The 20,566-nt window shown below is 44.4% G+C and overlaps 2 protein-coding genes across 4 annotated transcripts in view; one reads left to right on the top strand and one right to left on the bottom strand.

Annotated features, from left to right (window-relative positions):
* Positions 1 to 16,922, bottom strand: part of KCNK2 (potassium two pore domain channel subfamily K member 2) — a 231,127-nt gene extending 214,205 nt beyond the window's left edge. The window contains exons 1-2 of the mRNA XM_045009863.1: positions 16,175 to 16,922; positions 11,491 to 11,648 (exon numbers count right to left, since the gene is read on the bottom strand). The gene's annotated coding sequence lies outside the window, so the exon portion shown is untranslated. The remainder of the gene's footprint in view (positions 1 to 11,490; positions 11,649 to 16,174) is intronic.
* The window catches only part of LOC123366418 (spermatogenesis-associated protein 7-like), a 108,763-nt gene continuing 105,030 nt past the window's right edge, over positions 16,834 to 20,566 (top strand). For all 3 annotated transcript variants that reach the window (XM_045009862.1, XM_045009861.1, XM_045009860.1), the window contains exon 1: positions 16,834 to 16,922. In XM_045009862.1, the coding sequence (XP_044865797.1) occupies positions 16,895 to 16,922 (28 nt within the window). In that variant the 5' untranslated portion in view covers positions 16,834 to 16,894. The remainder of the gene's footprint in view (positions 16,923 to 20,566) is intronic.

Raw genomic sequence — 20,566 nt, 5'->3', positions numbered from 1 at the left:
ACCATCGTATTCAATATCCTTGGTATATTAGCATCCTGCAGTAATGTATTTAAGTTGGACATGTTATTGTATTTTTGTCTTAAGTACAAAAATAATAGAATGAGATGCAAGATAAGCCCATACATCTTGTATTTAGTTATTAAAGTACGTATTTGTTTCTCCTACAGGTTTGCCGATTTAAAATGTAACTCAGCAGCAGATTCAAAATACAATACAATTTACTCATTACAGACCAAATCCCAAAGCCAGCAGTCCCAGAAGTGCAGAACCTTCAGTAGTTCTTTGGCCCAGAAAGGCTCTGTAGAAACAGATGGAAAAATCCCAACAAGGAGTTGGGCATCTTTACCCCTGGAGAGAGGAAAAGAGAGAGGACTACACATTCTTGTCTGGTTGCCCATCCTCTACTTCGCCAAAAGCATGGAGTCAGACTCCATCCAGCCCATCTACCATACATAACAATTGAGTCCTAGGGACCAATGTCACTAGAAGACATATGCATGCACTTCACTTCCCCAACATCCAGAAAGGTGAGAAGGTTTTTCCACTCACTGACAAGAAACTAGTGAGGGTCTGACTATAGACTTTGGCAAATCCTTCACTAGCCCATGGCACAGGAGTATGAATTGCATGCACAGTAGGCATAATGGCTTTGGCAAGTATGCTAAATTAGAATTTCAGTTGCCTTTACTAATGAAGAAACCTAGCAAAGTGCAGAGTGAAGTGTAATTATTTTCAACTGGTTCCAACCTTATTTTGATTTGTGCTAATCCATTATATTTTTCATATATTGTAAATCCAGTTTTTATTCAAAACATTAAAATCCATAGGCACTAACAAAGACGACATTGGGAGACAGACATTTCTGCATTTAATAGGTGGGATTAGAATTCAGACTAAACTTTTCACTTATTTAAAAAGGAAAGAAACCAAGGAACAGGACATGACAGATATCAGTTATTGTCTCTGAATTTTATAGCATTAGAAACATCATTGGAAACTTACATCTTCACTTTTTATTACTAGAAAATTTTTTCTAAAGTCTATATCAAAGCAGAGCCATCTGGCAGAAAAGTGGTTAGTCAAGACATGTTTATTCACCTGTCTCTCTTTTGAAATGTAAGTTAAGTATTGTCTCATTTACAAATGGGTCTCGCATCACCCATCTAAGCTAAATGCAGACAAATGATTGGGAGAATTTCAGACAGCAGGTATGGGAACAGTAGTGGAAGAGAACATTGTCTCAAGATACACTTTGAAAGGTTTGCTGGACTATATTTGGGAAATAAAGACAACACCCCTGCCCGCACTCCATCCAGCACCTAGGAAGCAAATAGCAGCATGTTTAAAAATCACGAAAAATGAGATCACAACCAGTCTTGTTTGAAACACTGCAGAGGACTTTGGGAGTAAGCTGCTTTAGACAGCAGGTTAGCCTGTTAATCTTAGTTTTTAGAAAGCATGTTATGATTTTATATGTAACCTCTTATTTCCATTATTCGTACACACTCTCTCTCTCAAAATCTTTGGTAATAGATATATTTATGCAAAACTAAAAATAAGTGTTATGGTATTAAACAAGGAGCTGATCCTAAGTGCAATCATACAAGCTGGTGTGCATGCTGTTCTCTTGGGGACAGCAGGCCTGGTATTTCTGTGGGTGTTCAGTGGATAAGGGTCTGGGCACTAGAGTGGAATGCTTGAAACAAACTTGTGGACTGGGGTCCACCTATTGTTAATCTGCAAGGCAAAGTAAGTATTTCCAGGAAGAGATTGCTTGGGTGGCTAACAGGATGGTGGTGTTAGGGAGCTAACACCATCATACCTGTGCATGTTTTCTTTGATATACGGATTTAAAAGCCTTAGGAGCTTCACTTCCTAAAAACTGGGGAATGTTGTGACTGAGTTTCCTCCCTCTACCATTAGTGGAAATGAGTCTTCCGATGATAAGGCGCATACTGAAGCCTAGATGGAACTTCCGGAAAGCGGATTGGGGCTCCTTTACAGAATAATTAGAATGGATCATTGTAACCAGCCCATTAAACATCATCTCCATGGAAGAAGCAAACTGTCATTTCTGTTGTGCCATTTTTAAAGCTGCAAGTGCGATGATTCCATGCAGTTTCCAACCAGTGTAAATTCCATGTTTGAAGGAGGATTGTGCAGACCTGCTGAGGCAGTATGAGCATTCAGGTGATCTGGAGATTACGGACCATCTTACAGAATCATTCCACTCACCATGCTCGATGGGAGGAAGCGACAGTGGTGCTTGACTTTACGTGGTCAAGCCAGAAGAGCTGGAGCTTAATTTGTCAACTAGGTGCGGCTCAACATCCATATGGATAAAGCAGGCCAGCAGTTACTCCAAATCAGACTGCCAGTTATCTGTTCAAGGTCACCAAAGCTCCTGTTGACAGAGCTGTCAATTGACAGATACATGATGAGTGGCAGTGTTTCCTAAGGAGTAATCCAGTGGATAGTAAGATCGAGCCATTCACTAGTCTGGAATTGGATAAAGGGCTGAATGATTTAAAAATGGGTACAGCTCCTGGATACAACACAGTTGTCTCATGAATTCATGAGACATCTGGGCCCTTGTGCTCAGGAATGGCTCGTCAGAGTTCTGTGTGAATCCAGACTGCCTAGAATCTGGCACCAAGCAACAATCATTGCCTTGCTGAAACCTGGGAAAGATCCACACTTGCCTTCTAGCTACAGACCAATTTCACTTCTAAGCATCTGCTTTAAGGTGCTCAAGCATCTGATTTTGCAAAGAATTTCACCATCCATGGAAGGCATGCTGGTATCAGAGGAAGCCGGTTTTCACTGCAGTCATAGTACATGTGATCAAGTGTTGGCATTGGTTCAGTTTTCTTTGTCCTGACTGTGGCACACAATACGGTTTGGCACACAGTCCTTTTGATGAAATTGTCTAGAACTATGTCAAGTTGGTTAGTATGTGCAATGGCTCTGTTTCTGAGAAATTACCATTTCTGTGTGTATATTGGTGATAGAACAAGTGCTTGAAAGCGCCAGAAGAATGGCCTCCCACAAGGAGGTATTCTCTCCAACGTTATTCAACTTATATACCACATACCAGGTCCCACCAGTTTGTTTATGTAGACAACATATGCTTTGGCACTCAGTCACACTCTTTTGACATATTTGAGAGTGCCCTGAATGCAGATATGGTGGTTATGGCAGATTATTGTCATCAGTGGCGCCTGATATCAAGTGAAAGTAAGACTGTGTTGAGTATTTTTCTCTTACATCATGCACAAACAGGCAGAGATCTGAATACAGTTCTCAGTGGCCAGCGAATAAAGGACGATTCACACCCGGTTTATCTAGGTGTCATATTGGATAGAACTCTCACATATCGTGACCATCTTACAAAGACAGAGACTAAAGTCAGAAATGTGCAACAACCTGCGTGGAAGACTGGCCAGAATGACATTGGGGGATCAATGCCCAAATGTTACGTACTTCAGCCTTGGCACTCTGTTACTTGGTCATGGAGTATCACACTCCAGTATGGGCTTGCTCATCTCACACAAAGATGATTGCCATGCAATTTAATTGCACCCTGAGTATTATTTTCAGGCACACTTAAATCTCCTCCTCTACCATGGTTACTGGTTCTCAGCAATATTGCTCCACCTAGTGTTCACAGAAAGGAAAGTGTAGCAAAGTTCATGATGAAGTTGTGCAATACGACACATCTACTGTTAATTCAAGACTTGTTTAACCCACCACATGGACATCTGCCCTCATACCACCTGTTGTGGATAAATTTACTGGGTAAGGGATTTATGGTAAAGGATGTGTGGTGAGCGTAATGGTCTGCAGAGAAAGTGACAATTATCTCATCTTGAACCCCACTCAACATCAATCCAGGTTTGATTTACTGTGAAGGCAATGGAGCCTTCTGAACCAGTTTCATACCAGACATGGAATTTGTGCTGCAGCGGAACTTCAGTGGCATTTAGAGACAGACACGATGTCAATGTGGGCAGCCACAAACCATTACACATATGGTCTTTGTGCCTTGAACATCATTGATAAGAATGCTGTGGCTTGGCTTGACCGGACTTCATATGCCAAATAATAAATAAGTGGTGTGTTAGTCAACAAAAGTTCCAATGCAAGTCATATCAGCTAAAGAGCTGAAATTAAGCTATTATGGTAAACAAAAGTCATTACAAAAATCTCTCCCTGAATTACCTGCATTCTCTGGTGCAAGAGGAAGACCCCACGCACTGCTACAGACTAGAGACCGAATAGCTAGGCAGCAATTCTGCAGAAAATTACAGTGGACAAGAAGCTGGATCTGAGTCAACAGTGTGCCCTTGTTGCCACGAAGGCCAATGGCATTTTGGGCTGGAGCAGATCGAGGGACGTGATCATTCCCCTCTATTCTGCATTGGTGAGGCCTCATCTGGAGTACTGTGTCCAGTTTTGGGCCCCACACTACAAGAAGGATGTGGTAAAATTGGAAAGAGTCCAGCGGAGGGCAACAAAAATGATTAGGGGGCTGGAGCACATGACGTATGAGGAGAGGCTGAGGGAACTAGGATTGTTTAGTCTGCAGAAGAGAAGAATGAGGGGGGATTTGATAGCTGCTTTCAACTACCTGAAAGGGGGTTCCAAAGAGGATGGCTCTAGACTGTTCTCAGTGGTAGCAGATGACAGAACAAGGAGTAATGGTCTCAAGTTGCAGTGGGGGAGCTTTAGGTTGGATATTAGGAAAAAAACTTTTTCACTAGGAGGGTGGTGAAGCACTGGAATGGGTTACCTAAGGAGGTGGTGGAATCACCTTCCTTAGAAGTTTTTAAGGTCAGGCTTGACAAAGCCCTGGCTAGGATGATTAGTTGGGGATTGGTCCTGCTTTGAGCAGGGGGTTGGACTAGATGACCTCCTGAGGTCCCTTCCAAGCCTGATATTCTAGGATTACCTGTTCTGTTCATTCCCTCAGGGGCACCTGGCATTAGCCACTGTCGGAAGACAGGATACTGGGCTAGATGGACCATTGGTCTCACCCAGTACAGCCATTCTTATGTTTTTATGCACAGTAAGTTATCTGTTTCCAGAAGGAGTCGTAGGGTTATGTGCATGACATTTAAGGTTAGTATAGGAGGAATCAGACAAATCACAGGCTTCTAACTCTTCCTCATCATTGCCAGGAAGGAATAGCTAAGCCTATTACAGAGCCCTATGAAGAGGGCCCTAGTAACGGTATGGACAGTGTGATGTTACAAAGAAACAAATAGTATGGCACTGTAATGGCATGTGCCATTACAATAAGTCCAATAGCAATTAGAATAAAATACTGCTCTCAGATGTCCATGCATGTCATTCCCAGTGGGAATCACCTATGTGCATTCAAAAGGAGGATTTGTTGTGAATATTTTGACATTGGTTATTTCAGAGAGCCTTTGACAAAGTCCCGCACCAAAGGCTCTTAAGCAAAGTAAGGATTAATGGAATAAGAGGGAAGGTCCTGTCATGAATACAGAACTGGTTAAAAAAAAAGACAGGAAACAAAAGGTAGGAATAAGTGGTCAGTTTTCACAATTGAAAGAAACAAACAGTGGGGTCCCCCAAAGTTCTGTACTGGGATGGTGCTGTTCAACATATTCATAACTGATCTGGAATAAGGAGTGAACAGTGAGGTGGCAAAGTTTGCAGAGGATACAAAATTACTCAAGATAGGTAAGTCCAAAGCTGACTGAAAAGTTACAAAGATCTCACAAAACTGGGTGACAAAATGGCAGATGAAATTCAATGTTGAAAACATAATTCCAATTATGTATACAAAATGATGGAATCTAAATTAGCTGTTACCACTCAAAGAAATCTTGGCATCATCATGGATAGTTCTCTGAAAACATCTGCTCAATGCTCTGCAGTAGTCTAAAAAGCTAACACAGTGTTAGGAACCATTAGGAAAGGGATAGATAATAAACCAGAAAATATCATAATTCCACTGTATAAATCCATGGTACACCCACACCTTAAGTACTGCATGCAGTTCTGGTCACCCCATCTCAAAAAAAGATATTAGAATTCGAAAAGATGCAGAGAAGGGCAACAAAAGTGATTATGGGTATGGAAGAGTTTCCATATGAGGAGAGCTTAGAAAGACTGGGACTGTTCATCTTAGAAAAGAGACAACTAAGGTGGGATCTGATAGAGATTTGCAAAATTATGAATGCTATTCATTTTCTTCATAGGGAAGTATTACTTACCCCTTCATCATATAACACAAGAACTAGAGGTCCCCCAGTGAAATTAACAGGCAACAGGTGTAAAACAAACTGAAGTACTTCTTCACAATCACCTTGTGAACTCATTGGCAGGGGATGTGAAAGCCAGAAGTGTAACTGGGTTCAAAAAAGTATTCAATAATTAATGGACCTATCCTCCATCAACTTGCTATTAGCCAAGTTTGGCAGGGACACAGCCCTATCCTCTGGATTTCCATAAACCTTCAAATGTCAGAAGCTGGAATTCGACAACAGAGGAGGATCACTTGAAATTGCCCTGTTCTGTTCATTCCCTCTAAAGCATCTGATACCAGCCACTGCCAGAGACAGGATTCCAGCCCAGTATCGCCACTTTTATGTTCAAAATGGGTCAACAAAATGGCCAATTACATAGATAATCAACATTGTTAATACTACACTTACAATTCAGTTGATAACTGCTCTACTTAGGTATGGAACAAATTTACAGGTGGGCCAAAACCATAGCTGTCTAGCTGAACCGTGCTGCTCACCTTCCCGCTGATCTTTGAGGGCTTGGGTAAAGTGAGACCTGAATCCAAACCAGCTCTGGTAAAACCCTATCCTGCAAAACCATTGTTGCTTTCACCCATCTCTACAACTGAGCCAATAAATACTACTACTTATATAGCACTATAGATATGTACAGCCCTGAACAAAGGACAGCTGTGCTCAAAGAAGAACCTGGTTCTCTGCCTACACGAGTTAAAATTCTCCTCTACCCCACGCCAAGCCTGTGTTGCCAGACTTGGCATAGGGGGCTTCTCTGGGACTGGGAAGAAACAATTCTCTTCCCCGGATTCCAGAGTAATGTAGCAGCAGAGCCACTCCATGATTGCTACTGCAGAGCCTACCAAACTCCAGTGCTTCTGCTCCCTCAGGGGACAATGGTGGGCGGGTGAATCCAGATAGAGAAGGAGTCACCAACACTGTTGTCTGAGTAAATGCTTTTTAGAGTTCAGGCTCCCCGAATCCTCTTTCCCCTCTGCCCAGTGCAGTGTTCAGTTCCACATTGATTCCTGTGGAGCATGGGGCAAGATTTGCCCTTCAGGACATGTTCTGTACCATACCAGCTTAAGCAATATGATGCCATATGGAAGCAGGTGGTCACTGTAGCAGAAATTGATGTTAAATATATTTCCAGTGCTATCTGTCAACAAGCTATTTAAGGCTTGTCTCTATATTTTTATCCTTCCTGCCGGTCTGAGTTTCTGGATGATTATTGCAAATTAATGATAAAGATAATAGCAAAATAGGCTTCCTTCCAGTGGCTGGAAACATGTATTTTGGAAACATGTTGCTCTAACAGTTTACTGCAGCCAGAAATTAAGGATTGCAAGAATCAAATCATGCCATTTATGTATTAGACAAGAGACAAAGGAACAGACGTTCCTGCTACCATTTCAATAAAAGGAATGACTCTAATAATTTCATTAAGGCCTATTTTAGGGGTAAGTAAACAGATGTAAGTAAAGTAACCAGGGCAGATGAACTTATGTTGGCTCTTGTGTGTAATACCACTGGGGTTACAGATTTTACGTGATGTGGTTTATGCTAGTTTTAGGTTTAAGAAGTAGTAGCCCCAATCCTGCAATCTTTATGCCAAGCTCAGTCCTGCAAGGTGCTGAGCACTCGTTAATTTTCATGTGTTGGCACAAGTATTGGCACACTGTCCATTCGCTTGCAAAGCTAAGCCTTGCTCGTTTCAAGATTTCCTTAACAAAATTGTTTCATGCCTAGGTAATAGCTGGGTGTCACTGCATGCAGTGACTACAGACAAAAGCTTTTTTAAGCCCCTATCCTGCAAGCAGTGGGATTTACATACACCACTCCCCAATCTCATGTCTTCACAGAGCCACACTGAAGTCAATGGACTCTTCACTAGCACAGCTACTTACAGAATCAGGGTTTTAGTTTGTTCGTCTAAATCAGGGGTCTCAAACTCAAATGACCCCGAGGGCCGCATGAGGACTAGTGCATTGGCCCGAGGGCCGCATCACTGACACGCCCCCTTGCTGCCCCTGGCCCCACCCCCAATCCACCCCTTCCATGAGGCCCCGCCCCTGCCCTGTCTCTTCTCCACCTCCTCCCCTAAGCGCGCGCAGTTTTAATAAATATATACACTCAGTAATGCACCTCACTCAAAGGACAAAACACGCACTTAGATTTACTGCCTAAGGCTCTGGGAGGGAGTTTGGGTGGGGGAGGGGGTCTGGATGCAGGCTCTGTGCTCGATGCAGGCTCCAGGCTGCGGCAGGGGGTGGGGGTGCAGGCTTTGGGACGGAGTTTGGGGATAGGAGGGAGTGCAGGGGTGAGGGCTGTGGGGCTGAGGGCGAGGGGTACATGATGCAGGAGGGGGCTCAGGGCTAGGGAAGAGGGTTGGGCTGTGGGGTGAGGGCTGTGGATGAGGGGTTCATGATGCGAGGGGGCTCAGGGCTAGGGAAGAGGTTTGGGCTGTGGGGTGAGGGCTGTGGATGAGGGGTTCATGATGCGAGGGGGCTCAGGGCTAGGGAAGAGGGTTGGGCTGTGGGGTGAGGGCTGTGGATGAGGGGTTCATGATGTGAGGGGGCTCAGGGCTAGGGAAGAGGTTTGGAGTGTGGGGTGAGGGCTGTGGATGAGGGGTTCATGATGTGGGGGCGCTCAGGGCTGGGGCAGAGGATTAGGGTGCGGGGGGATGAGGGGTTCATGATGTGGGGGCGCTCAGGGCTGGGGCAGAGGATTAGGGTGTGGGGGGATGAGGGCTCTGGCTGGGGCTGAGGATTAGGGTGCAGGGGGATGAGGGGTTCATGATGTGGGGGTGCTCAGGGCTGGGGATTAGGGTGCGGGGGGAATGAGGGCTCTGGCTGGGGCTGAGGGTTTGGGGTTAGAGAGGCTCAGGGTAAGGGAAGCCTGCCTTGCCAGTACTGGCGGAGGGCAGGCACTAGGACCCTGCACCCTAATCCTCAGCCCCAGCCAGAGCCCTCATCCCCCCACACCCTAATCCTCTGCCCCAGCCCTGAGCGCCCCCACATCATGAACCCCTCATCCCCCCGCACCCTAATCCTCTGCCCCAGCCCTGAGCACTTCCCTTCCCCCCCGCCAGCCCGGCCCCGGCGGGTCCCGCTTCCCTTCCCCCGGCCCGGCCCCGGCGGGTCCCGCTTTCCCCCCCCCCTTACCCGAGCGCGTCTCCGGCGGTCCCGCTCAGAGCCGCGGGGTGTGGGGGCGGGGCTGTGAGCTCCACGCCGAGCGCAGCGCTCAGCCCAGAGCTCCCAGCCCCGCCCCCTCCCCACGCGGCTCTGAGCGGGGCGGGGCTCAGGCGCTCGGACGGAGACTCGGCGCTCTATGCGCCGAGGCTCCAGGAGAGGGGTGGAGGCGGGAGCCTCCGCTTTTCTCTTGAGGGCCCTTGCGGAGCTCCCCTGGGGAGCTCCGCGGGCCGCAGGGAAGAGCTCCGCGGGCCGCATGCGGCCCGCGGGCCGCATGTTTGAGACCCCTGGTCTAAATCCTGTGATCACTGATCCTAGGAAGGAAGATTTAGAAGTAGCAGGGTTTATTTAACACATTCCTAGGGTGGTGAAGGTATACTAACTTGCATAGCAAGCTAAACAGGCATTGGAATACATTTAGCTTATGATAATACAATCCACTGAAAACATATAAGGGGGGGGGGGAAACACACACACAAATATAATGGATTCCTATCGATACATTACCGATCTGTTTTTCAAAAGTGCTGAGTCCTCATAGTTCCCATTTATTTCAGTTGGGGCTGGAGGCACTAAGCACGTCTGAGAATGGGGTCCTAGAACTTCTAAATAGGTTTTGCAATGTAATTGCATTTAAAATGTTATTCTCAATATTTGTTTTACTCCATTTGCATTGTGGTAGCGCCTAAGAGCCCCAGGCAGGGATCACAGCCCTGTTGTGCTAGGCACTGTATAAACCAACCAAGAAAACAATCCCTGCCCCTAAAATCTTACAGTCTCAGTCTAGACTAGCCGCTATATACCATGATGATGAGCAGCACAGTATATATAGACAGCTAGGCAAGCACTTCAGATGTTCACCTCTTGTAAGTTTAACACAAAGTTTTATTTGTGTTTTAACAAGAAATGTTATTTTACTTTCAACTCTACGGTGAAATGTCCTGGATATGCCACATTCAAGTACAGGATAACAAACACAAAACCGCAGCTAATATGTGTAAGCTGTGTTCAAAGTTTGCGCTTGCTGTTCTGCTTGAAGACATTCCTTAGTGCTGATCTGCTTGTGCTGTTAAGATATTAAGTTTTTAAAAAAGCAAGCTGATTAATGTTTTTCTTTTGGTTTATTTTTATGAGTCACTCCACTAAGTATTTGCATTAGCAGGTCTCCTGCTGCCACTAGATTGTTCAACCATGTTTGTTTAGTCGCTGTGTCTCTTGTAAAGAGCAACAATGTTGAATTTTTCTGGGTCTCCTTTTGAGTTCTACTAAATGTTTAAGTCTATTTTTTAAACAGTTGATTAAACACCCAATCCTGCAACCCTTCTGTGAGTAGCCCAACTGAAGTAAGTGGGACTACTCACTTGAGTAAGCGTTGCAGGACCAGACCGATGTTTTTATTGTTTCTCTTTATATTTTCTCCTGCTGGAGTTGTATTAAAATGGAGGACAAAAAACAACATAGGTGAAATGTCACTATAATTGAGTGCAAAGCTTTTGTTTTCTCTTACGCTTCAAAATACAAAGCTATTTAATATGAACTACTTCTAAAACAAAAAAAAAATCCAGCGATTACCATTTTTAAGCCACTCTGGAAAGAAGAATTATATTTCCATCTTAAAATTAGAAGAAGTTCTTTAACATGTTAGAGATGCTTCATTTAGAAGCCAGCATCTTGACTGGGACTGGCATTACCTGACTTCTACAAAATAAAACTCAATCAAAGGTCTTGTTGCCTAGTTATGTCAGAGTGGGACTACAGGCAAGGTTGTGGCTATGTTGACCAGCACCAACAGTAGAAGCTAAGTCTAAGGGAGATTGAGGAGTTCCTAGATTTCTCTGTTTCCCCTTCTGAGGCTGCCCAGCCATACTCTGTTCAACCTTCTGAATCTCTTTTTCTTATCAGATCACTCTCTCAGCACAGCTTTAGACTGCAAGTATAAGGAGAGAAAGGGAGACTCTGAATTAAGTACAACAGGGGTAAAAGCCTTTTCCACTAACTTAAAATAGAATAAAAGTCTCAGTGCTTACCTGTTCACAAGGAAGCCTGTTTGAGACCCAGAGATCTTCCGCAGCCAAGAGTTTGGGTCTCAAGGGAAGCATTTGTAATGGCAGCTCTTCAGAACAGCACTACTTCTGCCACATCAGGTGTTAATTGTGTTTTTACTTCTCTGCAGTTGATGCAATGGCTGATGGGAGAAAAGGGAGTGTTTAAGGACTATAAAAGGTTTTATGAGGCTTAAAGAGTGTTAGTATGTCTGAGAACAGCCTTCCCTTGAATATACGGTTAGGATCTATGCAAGTTTGTCTTAAACTGCAGTACTACTCTGAAAAGTAACTATGGTATCTTTTTACTGATCACATCTGTTCCCTGTGTGAATTCAGAGTTGCATCTGCTGACTTCTGCAACAAAAACACTTTTTTATTACTTCTTATTCCTGCAGAACCAAAACAACTCAGGAAGATTGAGCTTCATCTCTGTTTTCTATTATTGAAAAAACTATGTCAGGTGTGATAATTCCAAGGCTAGTCAGTTACATGTGTGAAGATCAACTGGCCAGGTTAAAGCATAACTTGCAGAAACTTTATCACCTGTGATGATGTGCAAGCTAATAAGAACCTAACTTAATGATTGGATCTCTTGTTGAATGTGTAGGCTTTTAGTTAAGGGAAAACATCTTTTCAATTTGAAATGTGCTTAGATTTTAAGTGAAGTTACTGGAAGATATTAAAACACAAGATTTCCCAAAGCTAGCATGGAACTTCTCCTGATATAAATTCTGTATGGTTATACATACATATTAGTTGTTTCTATTTTTATAAGTTATGTTACCTAGTAAATCAATATATTAATTAAACATGATCAGTTCCTGCAGGAAATTTTTCTTAACAGGATAACCCCAAAATCTTACACTAACATGCACTGAAATTAAAACCTGTTTTTAAAGACCAGGGATGACATTGTACCACTGATTTTAAAACTGAAACCTCACTTGAAAAGAACAGCAAATATGGTCCCATATCACTCAACATTTCCAGCTCACTATTAGTTTAAAATACACATACACAGATACTGCTAAATAATTTTCTGCTAGGCAGGTTCTACTGAATATAGAATCAGAGAAGCTACCACCACTAGGAGCAGAGTTCTACCTTCCCTTTGTGCAGTTATTCTTATTAAATCTAGTGAATAAAGCACTCAAGTTTTCAATACTCTCCTACTTAGGATGAATCAGCACAGTTTCCATCAGGGGCGGCTCTATGGTTTTTGCCGCCCCAAGCACAGCAGTCAGGCAGCTTTTGGCGGCACGCCTGCGGGCGGTCTGCTGGTCATGCCGATTCCGAAGTGCCGCCAAATCCACGGGGCCGGCGGACCTCCTGCAGGCATGCCGCCCTCACAGTGACTGGCAGGCTGCCCCTGGCGGCTTGCCACCCCAGGCACACGCTTGCTGCACTGGTGCCTGGAGCCACTCCTGGTTTCCACGTCTTTGAAAAGAAACTCTTGTAGTAATATTTAGTGCTTCTCGGTTTTCTTCTATTCAAAACTATCTCATGTATGCTCATTTTCTTTCAGAAGTTTCCTAGGTTAAGGTTCAAGGGTGTCTCTGTTCTAGACAGAATAAATTTGTGGTCTAAACTACAAAGTGTTTGTCATACAGCTAAACCACCAAGTTTTGTTTTTTTTAAATAAGGAAAAGCTGCATGAATACTATTTGACTTCTGCAAGTGCCAATGTTCTACAGTGCTCACTATTCTCTCTGTAGTGCTCACTATTCAGGTGACTGATGCTGTACATAAACTGAGATCTTTCCAGGATCAGATTCCTCCCTTCCAAAGTTAGTTGCAGACACCAGACTATTTAAGTATTCGTTATAATATTGGGAACAGACAAACGCTGGCCGCCTTGTTTCATCTTCAGCAAGTGCTGGAGGAGCGGCTCTTAAAGTGATTTACTAGAGGTCAGTATCATTATCTCCATTTTATAGATGAGAACACGGAGGCAGGAAGAGATGAAGTGACTTGCATAAGGTCACAGAGCAGGCCAGTGACAGAACTGGGAACAGAACACAAGTCTCCCGACTCTCACACTAGCACTCTGTCCACAAAACCACACGGCCTCCCTCATTAAATGTATTTGGTAACAATTTAAATATCTCAAAACCAAAAGTTGGCTATAAACAACAGATCACAATTTTTTGCTGGAAGTAGCTGTAACAACCTCTAGGATAGGTCACCAACAGGGCTGGAACATAGAACCATCATCTCTGTAGCACATACTTCTACCACTTCAACTAAAAAAATAGCTCCTTTAACAGGCAGAAATCATAGGCTCTTATTCTCTATGTAGACCAGCCACCAGAGAGGGACATAATACACACTATGAAAACATGGAAAATGGAGTTGGGAGAAGTTTTTTCAATGATCCTTGAAACAAAAGGCAAAAACATTTGAATGAAAGTCTCACTGAGACTTGCTCCTTGATCACAGAAGGAGAAAAGTGGGTGTTTCCCATGGCTATAGCACAATAAGCCCCAAGATAAACTCTCTCTCTCTCTCCATGTTTACTACCAAAAGGTAGAATTTGGCCCTTTTGCCAAATGCAGGTATCCAGCCCTCTTCCTAGTGAGCCATGTTCCCATGACTGATACAGATTATAAATTGCTGCTAGAAGAGCAGGGAACATTTTCGTGCAAAACAACAGGGCAAAACCAAACCACAACACCTGTGATTTATCACAGACACACTGCTTGGGCCATCTCAGCCAAAGTCTGAAATGAGGGTGCGGGAACTGGAAAGGAGTCAGGGTAACTGCAATATGGGATACTAGAATACTATTGAACTTTCTACAGAAAACTCATAAGTTAATCTTGCCCTGCAATAACTTCTGCTCTGCAATTTATACACTTCATTGGTGCATATTTATATATATTTCAGTGGTTTTGAATGCACCCAGGTAACAACAAGCATTACTTGTCATGCACAGGGTGTACACCCAAATCCCCTGCCAAATAGCAAGTGTAACTCACTAACTAATTGTGCTGTGTTCCCTGGTAGTGGCTAGATCCCTGAGGCTAAGCATCTGATCTTACTAACAGCAAATAGAGCTACTTCTTTCAGTCAGGTGGTTAAGGGCTGTGCCTTGTCGTTCCAAGGTTTAATGTCTGCTGATGACTCAAGGTGGGGAGGTGTATGCAGTCACATATGCTACACATCTTACCTATACATGATAGCTGGGCAATTTTAGCTAACATTGTTTTCTGTACTTACTTCTCCCATTGGGGATTTTCCAGTTCCCATATGATTATCTAGAGTTACGAACACTTACCTTTGGAGCTACATAATCTGAAAGGCAGGAGATATAGGGGTCTGGATAAGCATGCTTTAGGAGTAGAGCAGACCCCAGCAGGTCCTCCTGGAATGTCTCAATTCACAACAATCCTGGCTTATGCTTCAATCACTTTTCTGAGATGCATACACTGGACTCTGATGATGGAGCATATTCCCCCGAAGGGCTAGCTGCTGCCTCAATTTTATGTCTACAACTCCCATCATCATAAATGAGAATTTAATCTACTAAACAAGAGGAGACTATACCTTTAGTAAGGTCATGCCCTCAAAATGATTATCACTAATGAGCTCCTACAATAAAGCCTGTTTCTAAACTCATTTGGAAGACCAGCTATTGACAGGTAAACAGCGGATTATGATTGTTAGTTGATGGCTCACATATGATTTACTATAAATCACTGATGTATTATTCTGCCAGTATAGTCATTATCATTTTTTCTGCTATTCTTTTCTTTCTGGTAGGCTGTAATCATTTCCCTCCCCTCCAATTCCATCCCCAACCTTATATTTCTGGGGTGTATTTGTCATAACTATTTGAAAAAGATGCCTGTTAGAAAGTGTTTAAATAGATGATTGCCTTGTGTCTAAATGTGCAGTTCCTGGTTATTTTATCCTCTTGTCACATTAAACCTTTGGCACTAAGACTTTGTCTATAATTCACTGAAGCTATAGCCCTGGATGTCAAGAACATTATTTCTATTAGCAGTTTTAAAGCCACTGTGGAGTTCTAAATTTTTAATCTGCTGGTGGACTGACACTTTTTATCACTCAGGCTGTACTTATCACATTTTTAACAGCACTTGGAGTCCTCCTTCACACAAGAAGTGCTCTATAAATAAAAATTGATTTCTTGTTAACCAGACACACCCAGACATATTTTTCTAACCTTTGCTGTAGATATACCAGATTCAAGTCTAAAAATAGAAAAGAACAATCTATAAATAGACAATGTAAAAAGCTTTTAAAATACCCTCTGAACACTACTGCGTTGAAATAAAATATGGTATTATTTATTAGATGCTCTGAGGGGATGTGAATCTCATAGCAGGAAAAATAATCCTATAAATTGGAGATGTGCATGGAAATTCTGGAGGTGCCAGTGACATCTTCTGCATCCATTTTACACCAACATTTTTGGTGATGCCACTGACTTATTGTCAGACCTCGCAACATTTCATGTGGCTGAGATTGGGTGCTGTGCCCCTGTGCGCCGCCAAGTCATAATGCCACTCAGTAGGGAAACCCTGTCTAACATGGGGCGCGAGGTACAGTGCCCCACCTTGGGCAGCCCTGAACTTCTCTGGGGACAGAGAGGTTTGTGGGACAGGTCTGCAAAACCCCAGTTGTATTTCTGCATCAGCTTTACCTGGAAATTCTAGTGAGGACCAGGGCCAACTCCAGGCACCAGCCCAGCAAGCAGGTGCTTGGGACAGCCAACAGAGAGGGGCAGCATGCCTGGCTCTTCGGACGGGTCCCTCACTTCCTTTTGGAGCAAAGGCCCAGCTGCCAAATTCTAAAGTGGCGGTGGTAGAGCTGATGGCAACAGTGTTTTTTTTCCACTGCTTGGGGTGGCAAAAACCCCGGAGTCGGCCCTGGTGAGGACCATGCCCTCGTCTCCACCTGTTGCCCCAGAGAGGGGCGAGGTCACTGCCATCTTTTGCACCAGTTTTGCACAGAAATTCAGGTGGCACGGAAGCCATATCCTGCACCCCACCCCACACGAGGAAGAAGCGATGATTTCCCTGAGGCATTTACTGGGGGAGGGGGGAACCACAGGCCAGCCCTGTCCTGAAACGGCAGCGAGCGGGAGGTGCAGCCCCCTCCTGGCCCGGGAGGGCCTGGCAGCTCCCAGGGCGGCGGGAGAGGCGCGCCCCGGCTGGCCCGCTCCCGCTTGGTTTCCAGGCGGGTCCCGCTTGCCCAGAGCCGCTCACTGCTCCCCGGGCGACCGGCCCCTGGCTCCCGTTGTTATGGGGATAATCACGCGGCTGACTGGCCCTTCCCAAGGCCTCGGCACATTCCTCCGCCCGCCCGCCCGGCCGGGGGTGAAGGGACGCCCCGGCGCTCCCCGGGGCAGGGAGACTGAGCCATGGCAGCAGCCGGCGCGGCTCCCGCAGGTAACCAGGGCGCCGGCTGCCCTGCCGGGCACGGGCGGGCGCAGAGGGAGGCGGCCTCGCTATAACTATAAAGGGGGAGAGAGAAAGACCGGGGGGAGGGGCTGGGATTTGAGTCCCCCGCGGGGTTCTCGCTGCTCTGACTGGGCGCCGTGTTCAGTCAGTCGAGCTTCAACGCCTAGTGGGATCTGTAGGGGCAGGGTCGACCTAGGAGCCGCTCCCCTGGGGCGAGGGGTTTCTGACTCTGCCCAAAGCGCCTCCGGTTTTTCAGCAGCTGAAATTCACTGCACACAAAAACAAAACAAAAAAGGCTCCTCCCCACAGGTGGTTGTTTAGTTTGGGGGCTTTCTGCTTTCCTGTAGGTTGGATGGTGGCCTTCAGATTAGTACATCAATTGAGCTGCAAAATATAAGGGGTGAGAAAGAGCCAGAGCTGGACCCCCAGAGGGATTTAGGTGCCTAACTGCCATTTTAAACATCTGCATCCAAAATTTAGATCCTCAAAACCCATGCTCTGGTGCCACCGAATCTTAAAGGTGCCTTAATTCCCTAGTCGCCTACATTTATACCAGTAAAGGCCCCCTAGTGCATGTATTTCTCCTGGTGGGCATACACACTGCTGGCTCCATCCTGCTTCTGAATGCCCAGCTCACAGGTAAGCCCTAGTAAGAATCGAACTAGAATCTAGAATCCCCCTGCCTCTCTCACCTCTCAAATCCATCCCCTAGGTGTTCTCAGGGCACATTCTGGATTGGAGTCTCCCCCCCCAAAAAAACACACACCCAGAGAAGGATGTTGTGGCACCCCCTTCAATAGCACAGTGGTTAATACTGACCTAGGGTGTGGTAGATCTACCTTCAAACCATTCCTCTTCCTGATGTCAAGCAGGGATGTGAACCTAGGTTTCCCATCTCCTGTGGGAATGCCCTAACCCCAGCACTGTGGTTGGTCTTGCTCTTGCTTAGGCAATCTCTTCAGTTGGATCTGTTCCACTGTGTATAACTAATTAAATTGTCATAGGGCCAGTGAGCATCTGTGAAAATGATTTTATAGACTGGTGGTTGGAGAGGTTGAGGGGGAAGGCCTGGGTTCAAGTCCCTGCTCCAATGCATAGTTAACTATTTTATAAAAAAGTAGAACAGCTTTCAACAGGAAAGATTAAGAGTACTGTACATCAGCATACCCTATAGGCTGGTGGGTTGATTATTCACCTGGGACATAGGAGCTCATTTTTCAAGTCCCTACTCCATATGAGACAGAGGATGGATTTGAACTAGGGTCTTCCATAGTCTGAGTGCTCTAACCCCTGGGCTATTGAGAAAAGGGGACAGTACCTCATTTGTCTTGTGAGAAGGGACTGACCTGGCTTAGGCTTGTAAATCCAGGAGAGGGTTCATGGCTGTGAATCTTCAGTAGAGGGAGGCACCTCCTGTTGGGCACCTAACTCTTTGTGGAGTGGCTCTTAGGCCACATCCCTCTCCTTGGTGTTTCCTTTTGGCAGGGTTAGATGGATATCTACTCAGGTTTTGTGCTTTTGGGCATTCCATTCTTAGGTGCCTACCTCTCCCCATGTGTTGTATAGGGAGCGAGGGTGCCTAACTCTGGATTTCACAAGACAGCAGGACACCTGAAAGATAGCACATTGAAGCACTGGATCTAGAGCAGAGAGATTTCACTTGAAAAGGGATTCTACTATAATATAGATGGGCCTACAAACATAGTCAGACCCAAATGGAATAGAATCAGCCCAAATCAAAGTCAAACATGTTTGGAACCATATCTGAGTTTCCCATCTTATCTCTACAAAGGAACAAATTAAAGCACCTCATCTGAACACTCCTGAACTCTGGAGATGTTCAAATCCAGGCCTAAACATTGAGACTAAACATGGCTGCTCTGTCATGGATGAACTGAAAAGGACAACACAAAGTTCCTTCTACCTGTGCAAACAGCAACACTATTTCATCTGTTTGTGCTGGGGATAAGGGCAAGGGGAAGGAGGAGATAGGGTAGTTGGCCAGTGCTGCTGGCAGTGGCCTCAGAAGGGATAATTGAAGGTGGAGCCATGCCTCATCCCACTCTCAAATAAAAAAAACATTCAGTTGCTAAACGACAATAAATGTTAGGTTTTACAACTAAAACCCAAGGTATTTTGAAGAAAAAATGTCAGTGCAAAATTTTTCACAGGAAAACAAATCTGGACCTTGTAGGATTGGGCCCATAATTGAAAGCTCCAAACATTTTGCTTTCAGGGCTAAATACTGCCATGATTATTCTGTATCTAATGTTAAAACAGCAATTAGCATCCCAGAAATGAACTTCCACTGCATGAGATTTTGAGTAGCTTGTGATGGAACCTCAAGACCTCTAGAGCTATGAAAGAAAAACAGATGGCAAATCCAAAATTTAATTGGTAGAAAGTTAAAGAAGAAGATAAAATCTAATGAACTGTGACCATTTCGTAGTTTAGCATAAACCTTCCATTGTTTGCAGTTGATTTCCAGGATTGCAAATTAATGGCCCAGAACCTCAGCTGGTGTAAAGCAGCATAGCTCCAATGAAGTCAGTGGAACCACACAGATTTACACTGAGGAGATGGCTCTACATCAGTGTTTCCCAAACTTTAACAACCTGTGAATCCCTTTCACTAAAATATCGAGTCTCGTGAACCCCCTCCTAAAAATGAATATTTCCAGGGATTTTCTCATTTACTTGAGTATAAATTATAAAAGTAGTGATCTTGGAAATAGAAACATTTGTTTTTATGACATGCTTATTTATCATTACAGTATTTTTATTACATTATGAAAACAACACCACTCTTCCAAGATCTCACTTTCGTAGCTTGTATCACTTTGAATAAGCGTGTTATAAGACAAAGCTCCTATGTTTCATCAAGGACTATCAGATTTGAAACAGCATGAAGGTATTTAAGAAGCCAACTCAGAGTTCCTCATACACAAGTGTTCAGATCTTGAGCAGTCCAGGCAAACAACGCACGTTACAACAAAAGTTAAACTTGGTTTTTAGATTATTATGAAGAACAATACTAGCTGCCTATTTAATTTTAATAATAACAAAAAATATCCACCGCCCTTTCCTATAAAGAGTCTGCTGCAGTGCTGCAAATTTGTAAGTGTAGCCAAGCCCTCAGAGTTTAAATCTCCTCAGTGTGATAGATATGCTTGCTTTGATCTGCTTAGCTCTTGGAAGTCCAGGGGCTCTGGGCTGCTGGCCCCCTGTGGCCCCGGGGCCCCTATGAACAGCTCTGTCAGCCATTACGGATTTTTTTCCTGAGAACCGCCTGTAACATTTCATGAACCCCCAGGGGTTCACAAACCCCAGTTTGGGAACCATTGCTCTACATACACATGTCTGCAAAACCTTCTTGTGCAGGACTCCTATCAACTGTAATTGGAGATTTGTGCACTGAAAGTGAAATCCTGGCCCCGCTGAAGCAAATAGCAAAATTCTTATCAGTGTGGCCAGGATTTCACCTTGATTTGCAATAGCGATGATTGAAAAACAAATAACTAAGAGTGAAATCCTGGCTCTACTGAAGTCAATAGGAGTTTTGCCATTTACTTCATTATGCCAGGATTTCACTCTGAAGAGTTGTAGAAGAGATATAAACCCTCATACTCCAAG

The sequence above is a fragment of the Mauremys mutica genome, chromosome 3, assembly GCF_020497125.1.
Source record: "Mauremys mutica isolate MM-2020 ecotype Southern chromosome 3, ASM2049712v1, whole genome shotgun sequence".
Lineage (NCBI taxonomy): Eukaryota > Metazoa > Chordata > Testudines > Geoemydidae > Mauremys > Mauremys mutica.
The sequence above is the reverse complement of the archived record's forward strand: the minus strand, read 5'-3'. Positions and strand labels throughout refer to the sequence as shown.